Genomic DNA, 19,371 nt, shown 5'->3' on the forward strand with positions numbered 1-19,371 from the left:
CTGCTGTGATGAACTGCTCACTGACTTCTACCTTAACAATCGCAATTTATAATTAATGAAATTTTCTCATAACTTATATTGTTTATTGCTATTCTTATAAAATATAATTTATTACAACTAATGCCGATGTAACAACTGTAAAATACAGTATTCTTTATATTTATGCCTTATAAAAAGTGAACATCTAATCCCAATACTTGATTAGACCATCCCAACCAGCTGTCACAACCTTGCTCGCCTCGTGTGGATGCCACAATGTACTTATGCAGACACCTTCATGCGCTTGCCATTTTTTATACAATTTTGCTGTCTTCCAATCCCATATATAACATTTGCCATCACCATCCCCACTAACTAAATAACTCATATCAGGTGAAAAGTCCAACTGGCACGCATAACCTGAAACCATATGTCCTGTGAATACTTTCTTGCGATTCATTTTGAAACGATTCAATGCAGAGAATATAACAATTTTATTATCCAATGACTGACATGCCAACCATTTGTTATTTGGCGAAAGTGTTACAGCTGGCATAGAATGCATTGTAGGATCGGCAATATATTTCATATCCACAGGTATGTCCCATTCCCAAATGCGCATCGATTTATCATCTGAGGTAGTAACGAAACGACGATTCTCATCAACGAATGTTATTGTATTAACAGCACCCAAATGACGATCATACTCCTGGACAATATCACCGCTGCGTGTGTCCCACTGCGAGGAGGAAAGGAAAATAATTTTATGATTAGTTTACCACACCTTATCTAGCATAACTCGGCTTATATTCAATACCGTCTATCAGCAAAAATCAGTTGTTCAGTAGAGCAAAAAACCCGTTTTGACAGCTACATATATTGAAAATTTAGATATTATTCATATTGTTAGAAGAATCCTAATGGATGATAAACGATTCCATTGTGTATTCAAACCAGTGTTTTATTCAAAACTCAGCTTAGCTTAGTTTACAATTTAGAAAGAGGTTTTTACTATTCGAATGGAAATTATTTTTATAAAAAACATTGTTGATAGGAGGTGACTGCAGAGGAAAGAAAATATAATTTTTTTGGATATAGCGTTTACGTCGAACTACGTTTTGAGTTCCATATCGAAGGCCATGATGTAGGTACTCAATGCAGGTATTATCAAAATTGTTTATCCTGGACGGACGCACAGACGAGCCTGGCGAAATCAAAATATTTTTCGACACTGATAGTATTGGTATACGGAAGTTTATGTCTATCTCGACCCAATTATATCATGATTCCCGAGTAAAGCTATAATTTTCTTTGCTTAAATATAGCTGTATGTATGCTTTTGAAAACAATTTTTTTTTTTGCTGATAGCGAAATTTTCGAAATGAGAATTAATACCATTTGAGCTAAGCTTTAAAGCTGGCATTAATGTAATATACGAAAAGTGAGTGAAATATGGTTTTACCACCTAAAACTCTTTTTCGTTAAAATTGCTGTTGTTTTTGTAGCAGTGCGTTAAAATTGCTGATTTAGGGTATTGAATATAAGTCGACGCTTAATTTATTACATATAGCAAATACAACTTACACAAATAATTTTCTTGTCGGATGTGCCTGCCACAAACAGATGTTGCTTGTTATTGTCTGGATGAAATTTAACACAGAATGGCATTTTTCTAGCTGTAAAACGTGAAACCACTTCACCCGTCTCCGAGTCCCACAGCTTTATGTAACGATCATAGGAAGCGGATAAAAATTTGGTGCCTCTATTATTCCATGCAACATCTTTGATGGCCTGCCTATGTCCAGAGAATGTGCGTATACAACGTCGTTCACCAAATACTTCCCACATTTTGATGCGACTATCCATTGAGCCAGAGAGCAAAATATGTGCTGTTTGTGGAAACCAACGCATGGACGTAATACCTTTGGTGTGTCCTGTCCAGGTGTGTATATGCGCTTTTGGTAAGAAGCATTTATTGGGTGCAGAAGTTGAACGCAAATTGATATCCAAATCATGTGGCGCATGTAGATAGGAACGTCCTTGATAATCGTAAGCATCTTTGACTGTTGATAAATGAGAATAATGTCATATTATTTTTGAATAAAAGGTATAATAAATGTGAGAGGAGTTCCTAAGCACATACAACTTTCACTCGTAGTAATTAAGGTTGGCCCCGCTTTGGAGACCTTTTATGTTAGTCTCATTTGGCGACAGTGTTGCAAAGCTTACACTTGGATACCCACTTCGAATAAAACAAAGTCAAATAAGCAGACAGTTCTTCAAACGAGAAAATAACGATAATCCCGTTCTCCTACCCATAAACGGCATTATGTTTCGCGCCTGTGCAATTCCCATGTTCTTGCGTACTTTTCTTGTACTTCGGGCTATTCCATTGTAAGCCACTGAAATTGACACAGAGCGGTTCCGTTGTTGTTGCCGTAAACTTCTCCAAAGGTTTTATGGCAACAATTTCTTTCACCTGGCCTAACTTTCGTTCAGCCTTACTTTTTGTTGCTAACAGGGACCCATATCGTAAAGGAAAGTAAAGTGTCACATCCGTAGATTCAGCCTTCGATTCCGCGGATAGGCATACCTGCCATAAGAAGAGACTAAAAACCACAGGCTAGAAAATTCGAGCCAAAAAATTTGTCTCCAATGCAGTTGGACTAATACCAGAAGGTGCTAGTCACTCATTAGAGCGTTCCGGGTTCATAGCCGGCAAAGGATTGTCCACATCCGCAACACTCCCCTAAACCTTCGGGGAATTTAGAAATGAAACGATTAAGTGGGAGGTGATGACAGCTATTGAGCTGTCTCCACTTATCTAAATCATAGTATTTCCTTACACGCCATAATGAGGCAGAAAGCAGCACAAAGATCTTTGGTTATCGCTGACAATATACACTTATAGTCTGCGCATAAATAGAGCTGCTGTTGTAACCGCTAGAAAATATTGATAAAAGTCAGTAAATGGACGTGCAGTGAGCACGGCTACCACACCAGTAACAATACCCGAAAAAATATCCGATTAAAGACTGTTAATGCGAGAGCCCCGTTTTAACACGACACCATACATTTCTAAACTATCTCAGTTCTTCATAAATATCAACATACAACTTGTTGTGCCAGTTAAACAGGGTTAGATACATGTACGACACCAAAATAACACAACATACTATGCAACACCGACTTCTCCTCTAATGGTTTATCCTCAATAATTCGACTACGTCTATGTCGCTTAGCGAGAATCTCTTCCAATTCAGCTTTTTCTTGTTCATTGGGTCGCGCTACCGTTTGTTCATCTTCATATCTACCCCATGGTCCGACGAAACCTTCTATATCGTCTGGCTTATCATTTTTATCTTGTTTACGCTTTCTTTTCGTTTTAGCAGATTCAAATACTGTTTTGCCATCATCATCATATGCTGATTGTAAATCACCAACAAACGATTGACCATCTGTGGCGCCATCAACTGAGGGATCTAAAGCGTATCCATATGTATGAAATGTACGCCGCTGGTTTTCAAATTCAAATGCATTAATATGTGCCTTTTCCACATAGCCGGAGAGGGTGTTGCGTGGTGCTCGCATTTGTTCGGTTAAATTAGGATTTTCCGGTCCTTTGACGGGTGCATAAAGCTCTTCAAATTTGGGATTGTAAGTAACTTCTTTGACGGAGGGATCAATAGTGCGTGCCACAGCACTTGCTCCTCGAGGCACAACTTCAGGGGCTGCACAAATTGCAAGCGATTTGGCAATTGATAATATTGGATCAACAGGCTTGAGATGGACGATTTCATCATCTTTCTGTGATTTTGCGTTTATGTCTTTGTTTGCACTCCTATCTGCTTCTGTCTCACTATCCGATGAAGACCCATAGTTTTGCAAACACAACATTTTTGCGAATTATGTTTTCCGAAGATGTGTTAAACAAAAAAATTTACATTTATAAACAAAAATGACAATCAAACGTTCGAGCAGGGTTGCATTGCTAACTTTGCCAAAGAAATGATATGGTATTGGAACATAGCCTGGCCGTGTGTAATCCTTGATAAAAAAGTAAACAATTTATCTAAAAAATCGTAAAAGTCAATTTATTTTAGATCACAGCTAAATCTTTCCTAAAAATAAAAGGAGAGGTTCCAAATAACAGATTTTTTACCGTAGTACTGTGAGTCCGAAAACGGAAACTAAAGTTTTATTTCTTTCGAGAGATATATATTTGCAAAAGAGTTTGAAATTTTGGTAGAGCTTTTTGCAGAAGGTATTTTGCGCCGATATAATTTTGACCTCTAAACCGATGTTTCACTTAATCAAGGTGGATTTATAAAAGGCTATCAATGCAAAAATAAAATAAAATAAATACATGCAAGGCGCGATAACCTCCGAAGAGATCTAAGGCCGAGCTTCTCTTCCAATTTGGCCGGAGAGGACCTACATGTTTTATGCCGGCTCCGAAAGGCATCTGCAAGGCAGATGAGTTTTCACTGAGAGCTTTTCATGGCAGAAATACACCCGGAGCACTTGCCAAACACTGCCGAGTGGCGACCCTGCTTAGAAAAGTTTTATTCTAATTGAAAAACCGTATTTCTAAAATTTTGATGTTGCTTTGCCCGGGTACGAACCCAGGGCATGCGGTGTGGTAGGCGGAGCACGAGAATACTATGAATCCCACACCACTTTCGGAGCAATCCACGCTCATTTTTAGGTTTGTTGGAAATATATTTTTACAAAAATAAAATGTTAAATTTCTGCTTATTGATTCATGGTCCTGTGTCCAAAGCGCATGTTTTGACATCTTTACTGAAAAAGGACGTGCTTTAGCAGTTGTGCCCTGAAGTAAGGAACTATCCCGACAGAAATTCCTTCAAGGGAGGAAATTCATTTTCATTCGCATAACATGGCCTAAACAGAGTAATACAACATATCTTTCAGTCTTATTTTTCCAGTTTGCACCAAGAAATCAGTTTGCAATATTAAAACTGTAGACGTTTACAAATTCCCAAATAGCCTTTCAATCCCTCAATACAGATAAACTGCGGAGTTTTTCCTTTCCACCTTTCCTTGCTAGGGGCTACGAAAACAAGATCAATAGATTGAAAAATACTTCTGTACCTAAAATTGAGCTAGAGGCAAAGGACAAAGCTTCATGGAGCATTTAACAGTAGAGAGTTTTACATTCACAAGAAGCAAAAAATCCGGTGTATGCCTTTCAAGAACCAATGGGTCCATACCCTTAGGCCAATTATTGATCATATTTAAGGGAGAAGTTTCCCACATGAGTATAGGGTATAGCGCGGTATCCAAATTACAGAAAAACGCTAAAAAAAATTTTCAAATTTCCCCTTGTATGCCAAACTTGACGCTATTTATCGGAAAATATTGTAGCGAGTTTTAGCATCATTAAGCTGTTAGTAAATAAAGGCATAACAGCAATTAAGCAATCTGCCTCTCTTGTGTACATAAACAAATCAATCATCATACACACATACATACAAGGCAACGAAGAGATACTCACAAACACACGCAATCATCACCCTTACTCACACATACACCCGCATATGGCTATAAGATAAACATAAACTGCAAATATACATGTATATACCAATTAGGAGATAGAACTATTCTAGAAGGCGAAAGGTCTAGACCTTAGTAGATATATGCAGACGAGGCAACAGAGAGTATAAAAGCAGCGCAAGCTGAGGCATGATCAATCAGTTTGATTTAAACACGCTTTTAGTTGCGAGGTATAATTGTACTACAACCAAAGTTGTCTAATAAGGACCATTTTGCGATACAGAATATTGGAGTGATTTATTCAACAGTTTAGCGATTCGAACGTTAGCAGAAGGTTTCAAATAAGCGGAATTTTCCTAAATTCGTCACAATGTGTTATTTTCATTTTCCATACAAATATTCGTTCGAAATGCTTTCCTAATGCACCAATCGGAACGAGGAAAGATTTCTTGGACATTTCTTTAAGGGTACAAGAAATGCTCAAGGCTTAAATTTATAGTTGCAGTACGCATTTCGGCCCTCACTAGGGTATGCACCTTGTCGTTGGTGTGAGGGCTTGGCCGATCTCCATAGCGCCCTGCTATGAGGCGGAGCTGTTTAGGACTGGCATCTACGCCGTTTCGCCTCATAGGAGGGCGGCAGGATGTCGGTGACCAAGAACTGCCAACCCCCTAATCCAGGGTGTTATGCGGACCGGACCTGTTGGACGATTTGCAGCCAGAGGATAAATTCGGCTGTATTCGAACGGAGCCTTCCCGATACCGGGCCACCTCGTGAAGTATTGATGGCCTTACCACAGTAAGGGGCGCTGCTGTAGCTGACGGTTTTTTCCCCGTATATAATACTGGACCGCTGAGCCCGCCTTATCGGGCAGGTGGTCGTACGACCAAGATGAACGACTCATTACCAAATTGTAATAAGGAGGATGATAAGAGGAGGACTGAGTCGCAAGCCAAGGACGACAAATACGCATTAAGTGATGTGTCGGACTCGGAGAGCGAGAGTAGTGCTGATTCAATGAACTCCGTGTTGGAAAAGCACACAAATGAAAACGGAGTAAAAGAGTGGAGAAGGATACGGAGCAGAGGAAGTAAAAGAGCCCTCTCGCAGTACCGTGCAGCACTAAGAATTGTCCAACGCCTGGGAGTAGGGTTCGACCCAACAGAAGTGGAGATCGAGCGCATGGAATGGGCCCATGAGGCTGTAGAAGTAGGTCGAAGGCAGTTCAAAAGGTTTTCTGCTAGAAACCCTCGGTTCTGCAACCGGTACGAGGAGGTAGAAGCGTCGAATGGCAGAATGAAGAGGCAACGTTCGGCGGAAGGCGACAAGCCTGCTTTCAAGAGGAAGAAAGGACCTAGTCCCAGAGCCGCGAGGCAGGGCAGTCACATAGACAAGACAAGTAGGCCCAAAGCTGTAAGACAGATGGGCCCCAATAGCGAGGTAGCAACTACATCGAAAGCTGCAAGTCAGAGGGAAGATCTAACTACGGAAGTAGGAGATAAGCCAAAGGCAGATAACGCTAAGACTCCGGCTTTCTCGGAGGTGTTAAAGGGAGTTAAAGCTAAGACTCCGGCTTTCTCGGAGGTGCCAAAGGGAGTTAACACTAAGACTCCGGCTTTTCCCGAGAAGATGATTGATGTGGCAAAGCTGTCACTGACTGTGGCACTGGTTGATGGTAGCAGTCCTTTCGGACAGATGACTACTGAAAGGTGGGGATCTGTAGAAATGGAACTTATTGGCTTAATGCTTAAGATGATGCGTGAACAACCGAGTAAGCTCTTCCAATCTTTGATTCGGGGGGATGGTATAATGGTGTGAAGACGATAGCGGGCGACAACATCGCTAGCTTGCGGTGGCTGGAGGAAGTGGTTCCAAATCTCCAAAGGCAAGGCACGAACGCGCGGTTTGAGGTGGTGGATAAAGCGCAAATCCCCACGGTACCAAAAGTTAAGGTACGGATAACATGCGTGATGAAGTCAGAGGATACACTGCGACTTCTGCAGAATTAGAATCCGAACATACCTATACAGGATTGGAACGTACTTACTGTATCTCGGCCTACGGAGGAAGGTCGGTTCTACATCTTCCAAATAAACAAGCAGGCGGAGGATATATTGTACACGGAGCTTGGAAAAATGTCCTTTGATACAGGCAAAATTTATATGCGACTCAGGAAAAGAAGTCCCGAGGATAAAAATCCTAATACGCTGGAACTGGGCGAGGTCGAAAAGGACCTCAAAAACCTAAGGGAAAAACGAAAGGTGGAGGTAGCCGACGTTACCACGAAGGTGTTAGAAGAGGACCAACAGCCAGATGGTGCACAGAGGAACACCCGGCACAACAGTTATAAGAGGCTGAAGGGGGCTTCGAACACTCTAAACCAAAAGGGCAAGGGGAGGACGACGACGTCACGACGAAGGTGCTGGAGGGGGACAAACAGCCCAATGGTGCTGCGAGTCCTATAGACAAACTTCCAACACAGTAAACTGGCGTCGAGCGAACTCCTCCTAACCCTTGAGGAGGGTTCGTTTGGCGTGGCGCTGATCCAGGAGCCGTGGCTCTCATCGGGAGGAAAGGTTTCTGGACTTAGCGTGCGCGGATTTGGCGTTTACTATGCGCAAACGGAAGGACGGGTGCGAGCTGTAGTAATGGTAAGGAAACAGCTGCATTCATATATGCTGCCTAATTACATTACTGAGGACCTCGTAGTGGTGGCCGTTGATCAAAGGAATAAGCAGGCACTTATCCTGGCATCCTGCTACATAGCCTATGCTGCGGAGGTTCCACCGATGGAGTGTAAGAGGCTAGTACAGGACGAAAGGCGCAAAGGGCGGTTGGTCATAGGCGCGGATGCAAATGCGCGCCACAATGCGTGGGGAGGAGCAGATACGAACGAGAGAGGCGAATCTCTATTTTGTTACATCCTGCACACCAATTTGTAGATAGCCAACAGGGGAAATGTCCCTACATACATTGGTCCAACCTCCAGCAATGTTTTGGATATTACACTGAGTTCCGAACGTGATATATCAAGGTATGATTGGATGTTTCTTGAGAGACCATCCTTCTCCCACCATGCGTATATCAGCTTTGGAATCCCCCTAAAGAGGGTAGAGAAGGGAGGAACCTTTAGAAACCCTAAAACAACAAACTGGACTAAATTGCAGAAAAAGGTAGAAAGGAAACTCGGACAACCCAAAGAGGTTGCCAATGTGGAAGAACTGGAGGAGTCTAATGAATTCCTAACAAGGACGCTTATGACTGCGTATAACAAAGCTTGCCCTCTAAGAAGATTCAGAGGAAAAGCAAAGCCGCCATGGTGGAGCAATGAGCTGAGTCTTCTAAGAAGACAGGTAAAAGAAATGTTTAAGCTAGCAAAGACCGCGGAAAGCGAAGCGTGTCGGGACGAGTACAGGGATCTACTGAGGACCTACAAGCGTGAAATAGCAAGGGGAAATATAGTCGAGGGACTAATAAAGAAAGAGAACGGGAATGGTCCCGTAATAGTGAGGAATCCCTTGAGGTGTTTCTCGATACACATTTCCCATCGGGAGATGGTTTAGAAGAGCCAGCAGACATCACTCACACTTCGATAACGGAGCTCGTAGTGCCGGACTTGGTGACCGATACTAAGATCGAGTGGGCAGTGAAGACGTTTTCTAAGTTTAAATCGCTGGGCCTAGATGGCATATTCCCGGCCATGCTACAAGTTCCAAGTAGGGCGGTCGTGGAATGGCTTAAAATAATATTCGATGGGTGCATAAGACTGAATCATGTACCGCACTCTTGGAGAACTGCTCGTGTAGCTTTCCTACCAAAGGCGGGGAAGATTGGTCACGTGTATCCCAAAGATTATAGACCCATTAGCTTAACATCATTTCTGCTCAAAACCTTTGAGATGCTGATAGATGTGTACATAAAGTCCAACGTGGATGAAAAGCTGCTCTCCACAACACAACATGCGTACACCAAAGGCAAGTCGGTAATATAAGAAATATGGAATATAAGAAATATGCTCTAGGAGTCTTCTTAGACATTGCCGGGGCTTTCAATAATGTTTCTAAATGGGCGATTATGGATGGTCTTAATTACATTAAAGTACATCCAGCCTTAACGAAATGGATCGGCTGCATGTTAAATTGCAGGAAGATTACATCACAATGGGGATTGTACGAGGTCACGAAATCAGTGGACAGGGGAACGCCGCAGGGAGGGGTGCTTTCACCTCTGCTGTGGATGCTGGTCATCAACCAACTGCTCAGGCGATTTGACGAGGGACCAGTAAAACTTACGGCTTATGCGGATGACGTTGCAATTGTCATAAGTGGAAGATGCTTTCCAACGATTAGCTCTTTGATGGACCGGGATATTCATACCTGGGCATCAAATGTCGGGTTGAAAGTCAACGCGGATAAGACGGATATGGTCTTGTTTACAAAGAGGTACAAGGTCCCAAATTTGATCAGGCCTAAGTTGGGAGGGGTGACCCTACATGAAAAACCTTGCACAAAGTATCTAAGAATCATCCTAGACAGTAAGCTATCATGGAAGCTCAACGTGAAGGAGAGGGTGAAGAAGGCTTCAACGGCACTTTATGCATGTAAAAGAATGCTGGGGTGTACGTGGGGCTTATCGCGCAGCTTAAGCGCCGACCATACGGCCATAGTAGTATGGCGTCATAAATCACAAGATGAACAGACTACCTAATTCCCTATCTGCGCTTCGAGGGCGATCTTAAGGCCACAATAGAGGTGGACGGCTGGCGCAAGGGTGTTCAAATGGCGGACGAGGCCATACATGTGTACACAGATGGTTCCAAAGTAGTGGAAGGAGTAGGGTCTGCGGTATACAAATACAAATACAGGCTGCCGGATTACTGTAGCGTTTTCGAAGCGGAAATAGTAGCCGTAACCAAAGCAGTAGAAACCCTGGAAGAAAATAGCCCAAGCTGCAATCGTGTTCACTTTTATATTGACAGTCAAGCAGCAATTAAGGCAATAATCTCTCATACCACAGCATCTAAAAGTGTATTATTGTGTAAGCAGTCCCTGGAGAGAATCGGGACAGGGAGAAGCATACATCTATATTGGGTCCCAGGGCATATGGGAATAGATAGCAATGAAAAAGCGGATGAACTAGCTAAAAAGGGCGCATCCCTTGAAGCTTGCTCCGTAGACGTCCCAATTAGACTGGGCGAAATTAAGCGAAGGCGAGAGGTGCACATGATCGACCAAGCAGGAAAGGCGTGGGTTCAAGCGCGGGGCTGTAAAGTGTCAAATATTATGTGCAGGTCTTACAAACTTAGACTATCAAAGTTGCTTCTATCATTAAAAAGAGAGGACTGTAGACTCAAGACGGGTATTCTGACTGGACACTGTCTTCCGGCGTCACATGCCAAATTAGGCTTGGTCTGCACTTGCCAGGTTAAGACTCTAGCTATTAGGAGTGATACAGCTGACAGATCTAGAAGCAGCAAGTGGCTTAAATCCTAGGAAGCTTCTAGTATTTGCCAAGAGGACGGATTTATTTTATAACATAGGTTCTGGTTTTTGATAGGGGTTTTCAGTGTGGTCGTTAAAACAAACTTCTGGTAACACTACGGACTTATTCAGTCTATGTGAGGTACTTATGGACCGGCCAGTTCAACCCAACCTAACCTACGCATGTCGGAAGAAATTTTGTTAATAACCTAGCTTAAGTCACACACTAAAAGATGAGCTAAACTCATTATAACCTACCCAATGTTTTCAAACTAATGTTTCTTAAAATATTTCATTTCATAAATTTTTTCCGAACTATTTGGATGAGTTATTTTATAACTGTTAGATCTCTTTGGGTCTTTTACCTTGACTGAAAGCCTAATATTTCACAATACTTACTTTGAAGGTAATATTGTCCAGCCTCGGGTTGCTACAAGGATACACTGGAGAAACAGGGTTATGTTGCAGCTGCACTTCGTCTTGTTTTGTTAACATAGCTTGGGCGTTCTACAAATTTCATTGAGACCATCTAAAAGAAGTCTAGTAGGTACGTGCAAGTACAAGGGTGGACCAAAAAGATAAAATTGTCAAAAGATTTGAGTTATTGTGATAATAAGGAATGTTATACAACAGTACCCCGATGGAAGTTGAAAATGGGATTGAATTTTAATAGGCCTTTGTCGAGCGGAAACTGACAGATAATATATGGGTGTCACTGATGGTCCGCCTGTATGAGTTTGATCCAATGGCAGCGGGTGCGTCTCATTTGTGTCGTTGTCTGTTGACCCAGATTTTATTGTTTAATAATTAGAAGTTAGAGAACGAAAATCGAAACTGATGATGACACAACGCCGAAACCGGTTTGTATCGAGACCAAATTTGACAAGGGATGACGGAAAATCGTTCCAATATACATCATTTATCCACCCTGTCGGAAAATCAACAAAACAAAATAAGCAAGTATTTTTAACTCCACGAAAAAAATAAATTTTGTAAATAAAATGCAATTTATATAAATTTTCAATAAATTTTTGTTTTATTTATATATATATATCATTCATTTCGTATTCTTTAAATGTTGTAAATTGTATAATTGTTATAATTATAATAATAATAATAGCTTTGTAAATTTATTAAGACAAAAATTGTGTATGCGTGTAATGTTGTATGTAGTATTATGTATGTTTTTTTGTTTGTATGCACTTTTCAGCATTTCTTTTAACTATGTTGATTAAAATAAATTTTTAGTAAGAATGCGTTGTATAATATATATGTATATAACTAAACCATATATATATTTTTTTCTTACCTCTTGTTTTACTTTCGTACATACATACATATTTATATTAATTTATTTATTTAAGTATGTTTAACGTTTTTTTTTATGTATTTGATAAAAATAACTAGAGCTTACAATGAATTTTCTTGAAACATTTAAATAATCAAGTAATATGTGTACACAAGTGGACATAAAAACCGTACTTAAAAATAATGAAAAGTTGAAGTAAATCTAATTTAAAACTAATAATACATACAAGCAATGTACATATGTACATACATATAAAAATACAAAAGTTTAGAATTATGGAAGTTTAAAAACTTGAAAAATTAATGATAAACAGTTCATTTGCAAAGTAAAAAAACGGAACATAAAAATATAACATTATAAGTTAAATTAATTATTTTCATGCTTGTGTCTATTTTTTAATATATATTTAAAAAACTTTATGGCACTGTTGCTGTAAATTAAGTTTAATGACTTATTTTGGTTTTTTGTTGTGGACTTAAATTTTTATATTTTTGTTTGTTGTTGGTCTTTAATTAAATATAAACTTCTTGCTGCTATATATAACTAACGATTTATAAGGCATTAAAACAAACTACTTCAGCAGTTTTGTACGCTGCGAAAAATTTGTGCTTAAAAATAAGTTTTTATTTATTTAATTTAACATTTAACTCTATGCTATTTTAATTTAACTGCTTTAATTTACAGACTAAAATACAATTTGAAATAATTTAGCGTAATTATGTATTGCATTTAATTATTTAATTATATTTCACTCTTTTGCTGAGTTTATGGCCGCTTAGAATTCACTGTTTGAGAACAAAAATTATATTTACAAAAAATAAAGAAACAAATTGCTGTTTAATGCATTAAAAATTAATAGTAGTAATAAAGTAAGTAAACCTAACCTTAAAAGTTAACTAAATTAGGCGTACGTTTACAACGGCAACCCATTACAGCATGCCTATTTTGTTGCTTACGGTACGCATTGTCTTTGGATTTTCTAGCTTTGTAGTGGTTGAATGTATATAAGGGCTGTAGGAATACAATTTCCAATCCTTTAAACCGAAACGAAAATTAAAATAACAAAATAAAAGTATATACAAATCACAAAATAATTAAAATATAAAAATTTCATATTAACTTTAAAAAGTATTAGTGTTATTGGACTTAAATTTTTATTATATATACTTAAGAGACGCGACCAACTTTTATATAACTTGTAATATTTTGTGAAGTGAATTGCTCAGGAGTAAAACGAAATATGTTCGTTGTTTAGGAAACCTTTTTTACGTTTGTGAATCTTTTCGATTGCAATAATTAATATTCTTTTGCAGTTTTTGTGATTTAATTTTTAATTCTTTACTCTAAATGAGATTTTTATGTTCAGTAGGTAGTCCGTTATATACAAAAATTGTTTTTTTGCTGCTACTCCTACTAAATTTAAGTTTAGCTCCAGAAGTAAGTATGCAATTAAAAGGTCTAACTAGATATCTTCAAATTAACCCCGCTGCTTAAAATTTGTGGCATTTTTCCTACAAATTTAGTCTGGACGTTATTTCTTTCAACTTCATAACGTTCTTTTTTAATCGACATTGCGAGATCTACAAAAAAGTCGGTTAAATGAAAAAAGCATGTATTCTTTCAAACGCTGTTAAATATTAAATATAAAAAAATAAAAATAAATGTAAGGCGCGATAACCTCCGAAGAGATCTAAGGCCGAGCCTCTCTTCCAATTTGCGCCGTGCTCCTCTTGATGCAAGGCAGATGAGTTTTCACTGAGAGCTTTTCATGCCGAGGGGGGCGACCCCGCTTAGAAAAAGTTTCTTCTAATTGAAAAACCTTATTTCTAAAATTTTGATGTTGCTTTGCTCGGGGTGTGAATCCAGGGTATGCGGTGTAGTAGGCGGAGCACGCTAACGGTGGCCGCCAAATATTAAATACTAAAGAAAATATCAAAGAAAAATTGGTGTTCTTTCTACTAGTTGAAATAGTAGTGACCAAGGACCTTCAACATTCACTTTTATCCCTCTTACTTTCCCGCAAGGCACGAACTTGAGAGACATCAACGAATCGGTGGCGAAATTAGCTCATTTGCAACAGAATGAATAATAATATAAAAAATGATCATTCGCGTTCCGTTCAGCCTATTGTCAAACCATCATACTTTGAGATATTTGGTGGTGTGGTGAATGTGTTCTTGCAGGGTCCCCCCTGAATAAGAAATGAAACATCTGAGCATTTCTTGCCAAAACCAGTGCTCTCCTGCGTACTTTTTGCTAAACACTGTTTACAAAATAGTATCAAGAAGCATATAGTTATCCGAGAGGTGGATACCGCAAAAGAAAACTTAAAAATGGGGATATTTGAAAGCATTTATTTATATAAGCTTTTAATATTAAATGAACACTAAGTTGAATTTAATGCAAGTTTTCCGATGTCTTTGATATGCTCATTAAGTAGGTTAATCAATTGTTCTTTTTAGTGAAGCATACAAAAAATTATAATGAATTAAGATTTAAAAAAAAATTTACGTGAAATCTAATTTCGACACAAATTATTCCTAAAATTTATTATTTTTAGACTGCATACTTATTTTCAAGTAAGAGCTTAAAATAGGAAAAGCTGCTAAAAACACAATTTGTATGTTAATGGGCACCTTTAAGCTCAATTTTTGAGTTTTATCGATCTGTTTTGGATTCGTTGTAATGGCATTTCCTGCAGATTTTGTTTTTTATATTTTATACATATATTCGATGAATTTTGAAGCATAACTTTTGGCTGAGAACAAAAGCGGTCGATTTTTTTTGGAAAAATTGTATTTTTTCAATTAAGCGGCAATGTTATCTGCTTTTGTTTTGGGAAAGAAATGAATAATTTTATGATCAAATATTTATTAAAATTTTTGTTTTGGTTGCTATTTTTGTTTAAATTTTTCAAACGTAATGAAATTTTCGTAAGATTCTTATTGTCCATGAATTAGTATTAGTTACAAATATCTTAGGTAGCCAAAATGCATTTTTCTAGTGCTTTTGGGTTTTTAATATTTTTGGGTTTTATAAGAACTTGTGTAAGGAATTAGATTTCTAAGTTTTGGCAAGAAATCGTGGCAGAACCCTAGTTTTTTTTTGGAAAAATGTTGCTTTCAAAAATTTAGTTTTTTAGTTAAACATATTTATGTATATTTTACACTGCATTTAATTTTTTCTTATTTTTTTCGCACTTTATTTTCACTTACACAACTCAATGCCGCTTGCTACAATTTTAACCTAATTTTTCTATTTTTGCCTAGTTTACTTAAATTGTACGTATTACATTTTAAGTTTCAAATAAGTTGCTTAATAAGGCCAAATCAATTTTTGTTCTTACATACTTTTTTTAATTTTAGGTTTTTCTGAAATATTTTTTTTTTAACTTTAAAATATTTATTAATTTTGCTTATATATTTTTTTGGATTTTTTTGTGTTTCTTCGCTTGTTTTTTATACTCACATGCATATCAATTTATGCAAATTTCTTACTACTAAAACTAGTTTTAAAAATGAAGTTTTTGATGTTTCTTGTGAGACTATACGCCTGCGAAAGGGGGCGTGGCGTGTGCTTTTAAATGCAAGCCTCAGCGTGTTTATTTTATTCATTCTGGACTCTGTTCAGGTTTCTATAAAACATTCTTTAATTTATGTTTTTAGTTTAAATTTTTGTTTTATTTAACTCTGTTTCCCAAATTTTTGTTTTAACTCTGCTTTTTAGTTAGTGGAATGTCATTGTAATTTCATCTTGTTTGCTTTTTGTTCGAAATTTTGTTTAACTTATCCTGAAAGTTTGGTTCCAAAGCTGGTAAATATTTAGTAAAAAATGTTCACGAAAGTGAAAATATGATTAAAAGAAATATGAGCTGTTAAATTCAAATGTATTTTTTCTTTTTTGTGTATGTTTTGTTTTATTTTGTGTAATATATATTTTTTTAAGTCTGAAGGCAGGGTTTTTTTTTTTGCCTTTTATCAAATTTTTGTAATACAGTTTATGATGAAAATACAGTTTTTAAATACTTGGTTTTATTGGTTTGAAATAGGTTTTAACAATAATTGCATTTAAACAAATTTTAAATATTTTTTTTTAATAGAAAAAGTTATAAAATTGTATTTCTTTGTTTAAAAAGCTTCACTTCGACTTCTTTTCTTCGTAAATTTTTTCAATTCATTCATAAAATTTTTTTCAAGTGCAATTTTAAAACCAATTTTTTATTACTTTAATTGGAGTATCTAAACCTGAGACATGCATTAATTACAAAAAAATACCTATTTTCTCCAAAGTTATAAAATTTAGGTTTTACATTTTTAACTAAAATTTTACAATAATTTTTAAATGAGTATTTGCATGGTACTGGCAATCGAAATCGCATACGGGTATACGAACACATAAATATTTTAGCGAATTCTAAAAACTACTACTACATTCAGCTTGTAAAAAGTCTTAAAAACTAAATAAAAATATTCATAAGCACATATAAATAAATAAGTAAAAACGAAAATTTTCAACGAAATAATGAAAAATTAAATTTAATTCAATCATTATTGAACATAATAAAAATTAATATAAAAAAATAAAGTAGATTAAAGAGAGTATTCTTTGTAACAAGTTTTTGTGCCTGCACAAAGAAATCCAATTTTTTTTTATTAATTTATGAAAACTGCAACCAGATGAGTTCTTGAAAAAAAAAATTATAAATTTTTGAAAAAAAAAAATGATATTTTCACACGGTCTTAACATCTTCGAAAATGCAAAGAGCTACTTACTACATGTTTTGTATGCGCTTTCTCTCTGAGCTTATTCAGCTACATAAATATAACGAATAGTATAAATTTGCTTAAGTACGAGCTTAAGTGCGGAATTACATTTACGTCTTATGGATTTCACAATGACTGTTTCTTTATTATTTATATTAAATATACATAAGTTTGTTTTAATCTATATATTTACTTTGTATCATGTATATGATAACACTTTAGGTAGATTTGCGTTTTTCGAATGAGCGCTGAATAGGTTAAGTTGCTATTCAGCTGAGAATAAGGAATATGCAAATCGTATATGCACAAACTCAAATCACATTCAGCTCTATAACGATCAACGTGTATTCAGCCAAGCTTTGAAATCGAATAAACTAAGTTTCATTATGAATTTAGCTAAAGTTCGACAGTGAACATACCAATTTTCAGTTACATTTTAAGGCTGACTAAGAGATATATCATATAAAATTGTATTCAGCTGCACACATAGATCAACTTATGTGCTTACATGAGTTCATCGATATTTGAATACAAATTCAGCTAAATCTTAACACCACATATTAGTCGTATTTGTGTCAAATAAACTTCGATTCAGCTGAATTATTCTATCAAATGAAGTCAATCAAGTTCCAATACCGATAGAGCTTTAATTCAATCCAAAAGGAAGCGCAAGATGCGCGCTGACTATGCTAGTAGTACTGAATATTAATACAATCTAAGCATAATCATAAAACCTATGTATGCAGGGTTAAAGTAATCAACTTTAAATGCATTAAGATGCAATCAGCAAGGAAACTACCGCGAAACAATTGAGCTAAAATTTGACATCAATTCAGCTTCTTTGTTGAACTTAAATTTGGCTAAAAATCTAATTTAAGTCAGCAACTTAGTAAGCGAGCATCAATTCAGCTAAACCTTATCCTGAATTCAGCTACTTAGTGAGCTTCGATTTAGCTTAACATTAAAAGAAATTCAACTAAACTATACCACTACTTTGTGGACATTGACTCAGCTAAGCTGTAAACGAACTTTCATTGCGCACCAATATCAATTCAGCTATACTATGACCATCAATTCAGCAGACCTATCTTATTATTGAAAAAATCGAAATATGGTTGGCGGTGTGTAGGCAGCGTTTGCGCGCCAGCGAAACGTGATGACAGCACTTCATGATCGGCAATATGATTTGTCGTCGACGCGTGTTGCTCCTGCTGCTGGCGATGATATAGCGTTGCATTACCCACTACATTCAGCTGTGGCATGTTGACGTGTGCGCCGTGAAGAAGTGGCGGTGGTGGTAATGCAGCCGATGCATGTGTGTGAGGAAGTGGTTGTTGCATTTGCTGATTCAGCGGCGGCGGCAGCATACCACCACTTAAAGGGGGCCACACCATATGATGTGTCGGCGCTCCAGCGGCACTCGGTGGTGGCGGTGGAGGCAGCAAATGTTGCGCTTGCAAACGTTGTTGCAATTCACTTTGGTGCCGTTGTCGTTGCTGGTGATGGCGGTGCTGTGTCTGCTGGTGTTGTTGCTGATGACGTTGCTGGAACGCTGCCGCTGCAATTGCTGCTGCTGCGGCTGTTTCTTGTTGGTATAACGCGCTATTTGCATGGTTGCCAAATTTTTTACGAAATTCAGCGATGTTTAGCATATTTCTCGAGCCGCGTCTCGACGCTGTCGATTTGTTGCCATTTGTTGTTTTTGTCGCTGAAGACGCTTTTGTAGAGGCGGATGTTGTTTGCGCTGAATTGTCGTTTACCTATTCCCTGTAGGGTTTGCAATACGAATAACGGTGATTCATGTGCTGACTATAAGAACCAGAGTGTGAGAAACGCTTTAGGCATTTGGTGCATTGGAATGGCTTTTCGCCAGTATGCAATCGCTTATGTTCGGTCAAATGATGTTTGTGCTTGAAAGCCCTCGGACATTCCATACATTGGTAGGGGCGTTGACCTGTAAAAAGAGATATGAGAACAAAAAGTTCGAGGTTAATACATGTGCTACAGATGCATTGCAAGGCTAAAACTCTACAACAGTAGTCAAATTTACTAACTTTGAACATACGAGATTTGTTGAAATATTAACTAACGATTTTTCGCTTGCTATACCGATTGTGTTATTCAAAGCTATAGTTTTAACATCGCTGGAGGAAAAGTGGTTAAAAAAGTGCCAAGTAACAGAATTTAAATATTCTACTACTATTTAATGATCATAGGTTAACGTATATAGATAAAAAAATAGTCACTTAATAACGAAATCGTTTTAGCTATCGATAACCTAATTTAGCGAGGTTGAATATCGGAAAAAAAGTTAATGAATTGC

General features: G+C 37.5%; 3 protein-coding genes across 3 annotated transcripts in view; all 3 read right to left on the reverse strand.

Moving 5' to 3' along the window:
• Positions 1 to 61: 61 nt before the first annotated feature.
• On the reverse strand, positions 62 to 3,952 carry LOC137237403 (pre-mRNA-processing factor 17). The gene is made up of 3 exons (XM_067760993.1): positions 3,156 to 3,952; positions 1,564 to 2,042; positions 62 to 718 (listed from the first exon to the last, which is right to left on the reverse strand). The coding sequence occupies exons 1-3, from the start codon at positions 3,874 to 3,876 to the stop codon at positions 185 to 187; spliced, it is 1,734 nt and encodes a 577-aa protein (XP_067617094.1). The 5' UTR covers positions 3,877 to 3,952; the 3' UTR covers positions 62 to 184.
• Positions 3,953 to 12,041: 8,089 nt separating this feature from the next.
• LOC137237407 (uncharacterized) lies at positions 12,042 to 18,700 on the reverse strand. Its single transcript, XM_067760998.1, has one exon. It carries the CDS (start codon positions 18,698 to 18,700, stop codon positions 18,119 to 18,121), a length of 582 nt encoding a protein of 193 aa, XP_067617099.1. The 3' UTR covers positions 12,042 to 18,118.
• Positions 18,674 to 19,371, reverse strand: part of zfh1 (Zn finger homeodomain 1) — a 128,453-nt gene continuing 127,755 nt past the window's right edge. The window contains exon 5 of the mRNA XM_067760996.1: positions 18,674 to 19,002. Coding sequence (XP_067617097.1) covers positions 18,809 to 19,002 — 194 coding nt within the window. The 3' untranslated portion in view covers positions 18,674 to 18,808. The remainder of the gene's footprint in view (positions 19,003 to 19,371) is intronic.

The sequence above is a fragment of the Eurosta solidaginis genome, chromosome 1, assembly GCF_040869045.1.
Source record: "Eurosta solidaginis isolate ZX-2024a chromosome 1, ASM4086904v1, whole genome shotgun sequence".
Classification (NCBI taxonomy): Eukaryota; Metazoa; Arthropoda; class Insecta; order Diptera; family Tephritidae; genus Eurosta; species Eurosta solidaginis.

What these genes read in the sequence shown, in the direction of transcription:
- LOC137237403 (XM_067760993.1), bottom strand. Translation starts at nt 3,876, where the DNA reads ATGTTGTGTTTGCAAAACTATGGGTCTTCATCGGATAGTGAGACAGAA. An exon ending in GGAGAAGTCGGTGTTGCATA is followed by an intron (nt 2,043 to 3,155) that starts GTATGTTGTGTT and finishes ATTTATCAACAG; the next exon opens with TCAAAGATGCTTACGATTAT. An exon ending in CCGACAAGAAAATTATTTGT is followed by an intron (nt 719 to 1,563) that starts GTAAGTTGTATT and finishes TCCTCCTCGCAG; the next exon opens with TGGGACACACGCAGCGGTGA.
- LOC137237407 (XM_067760998.1), bottom strand. Translation starts at nt 18,700, where the DNA reads ATGCTAAACATCGCTGAATTTCGTAAAAAATTTGGCAACCATGCAAAT.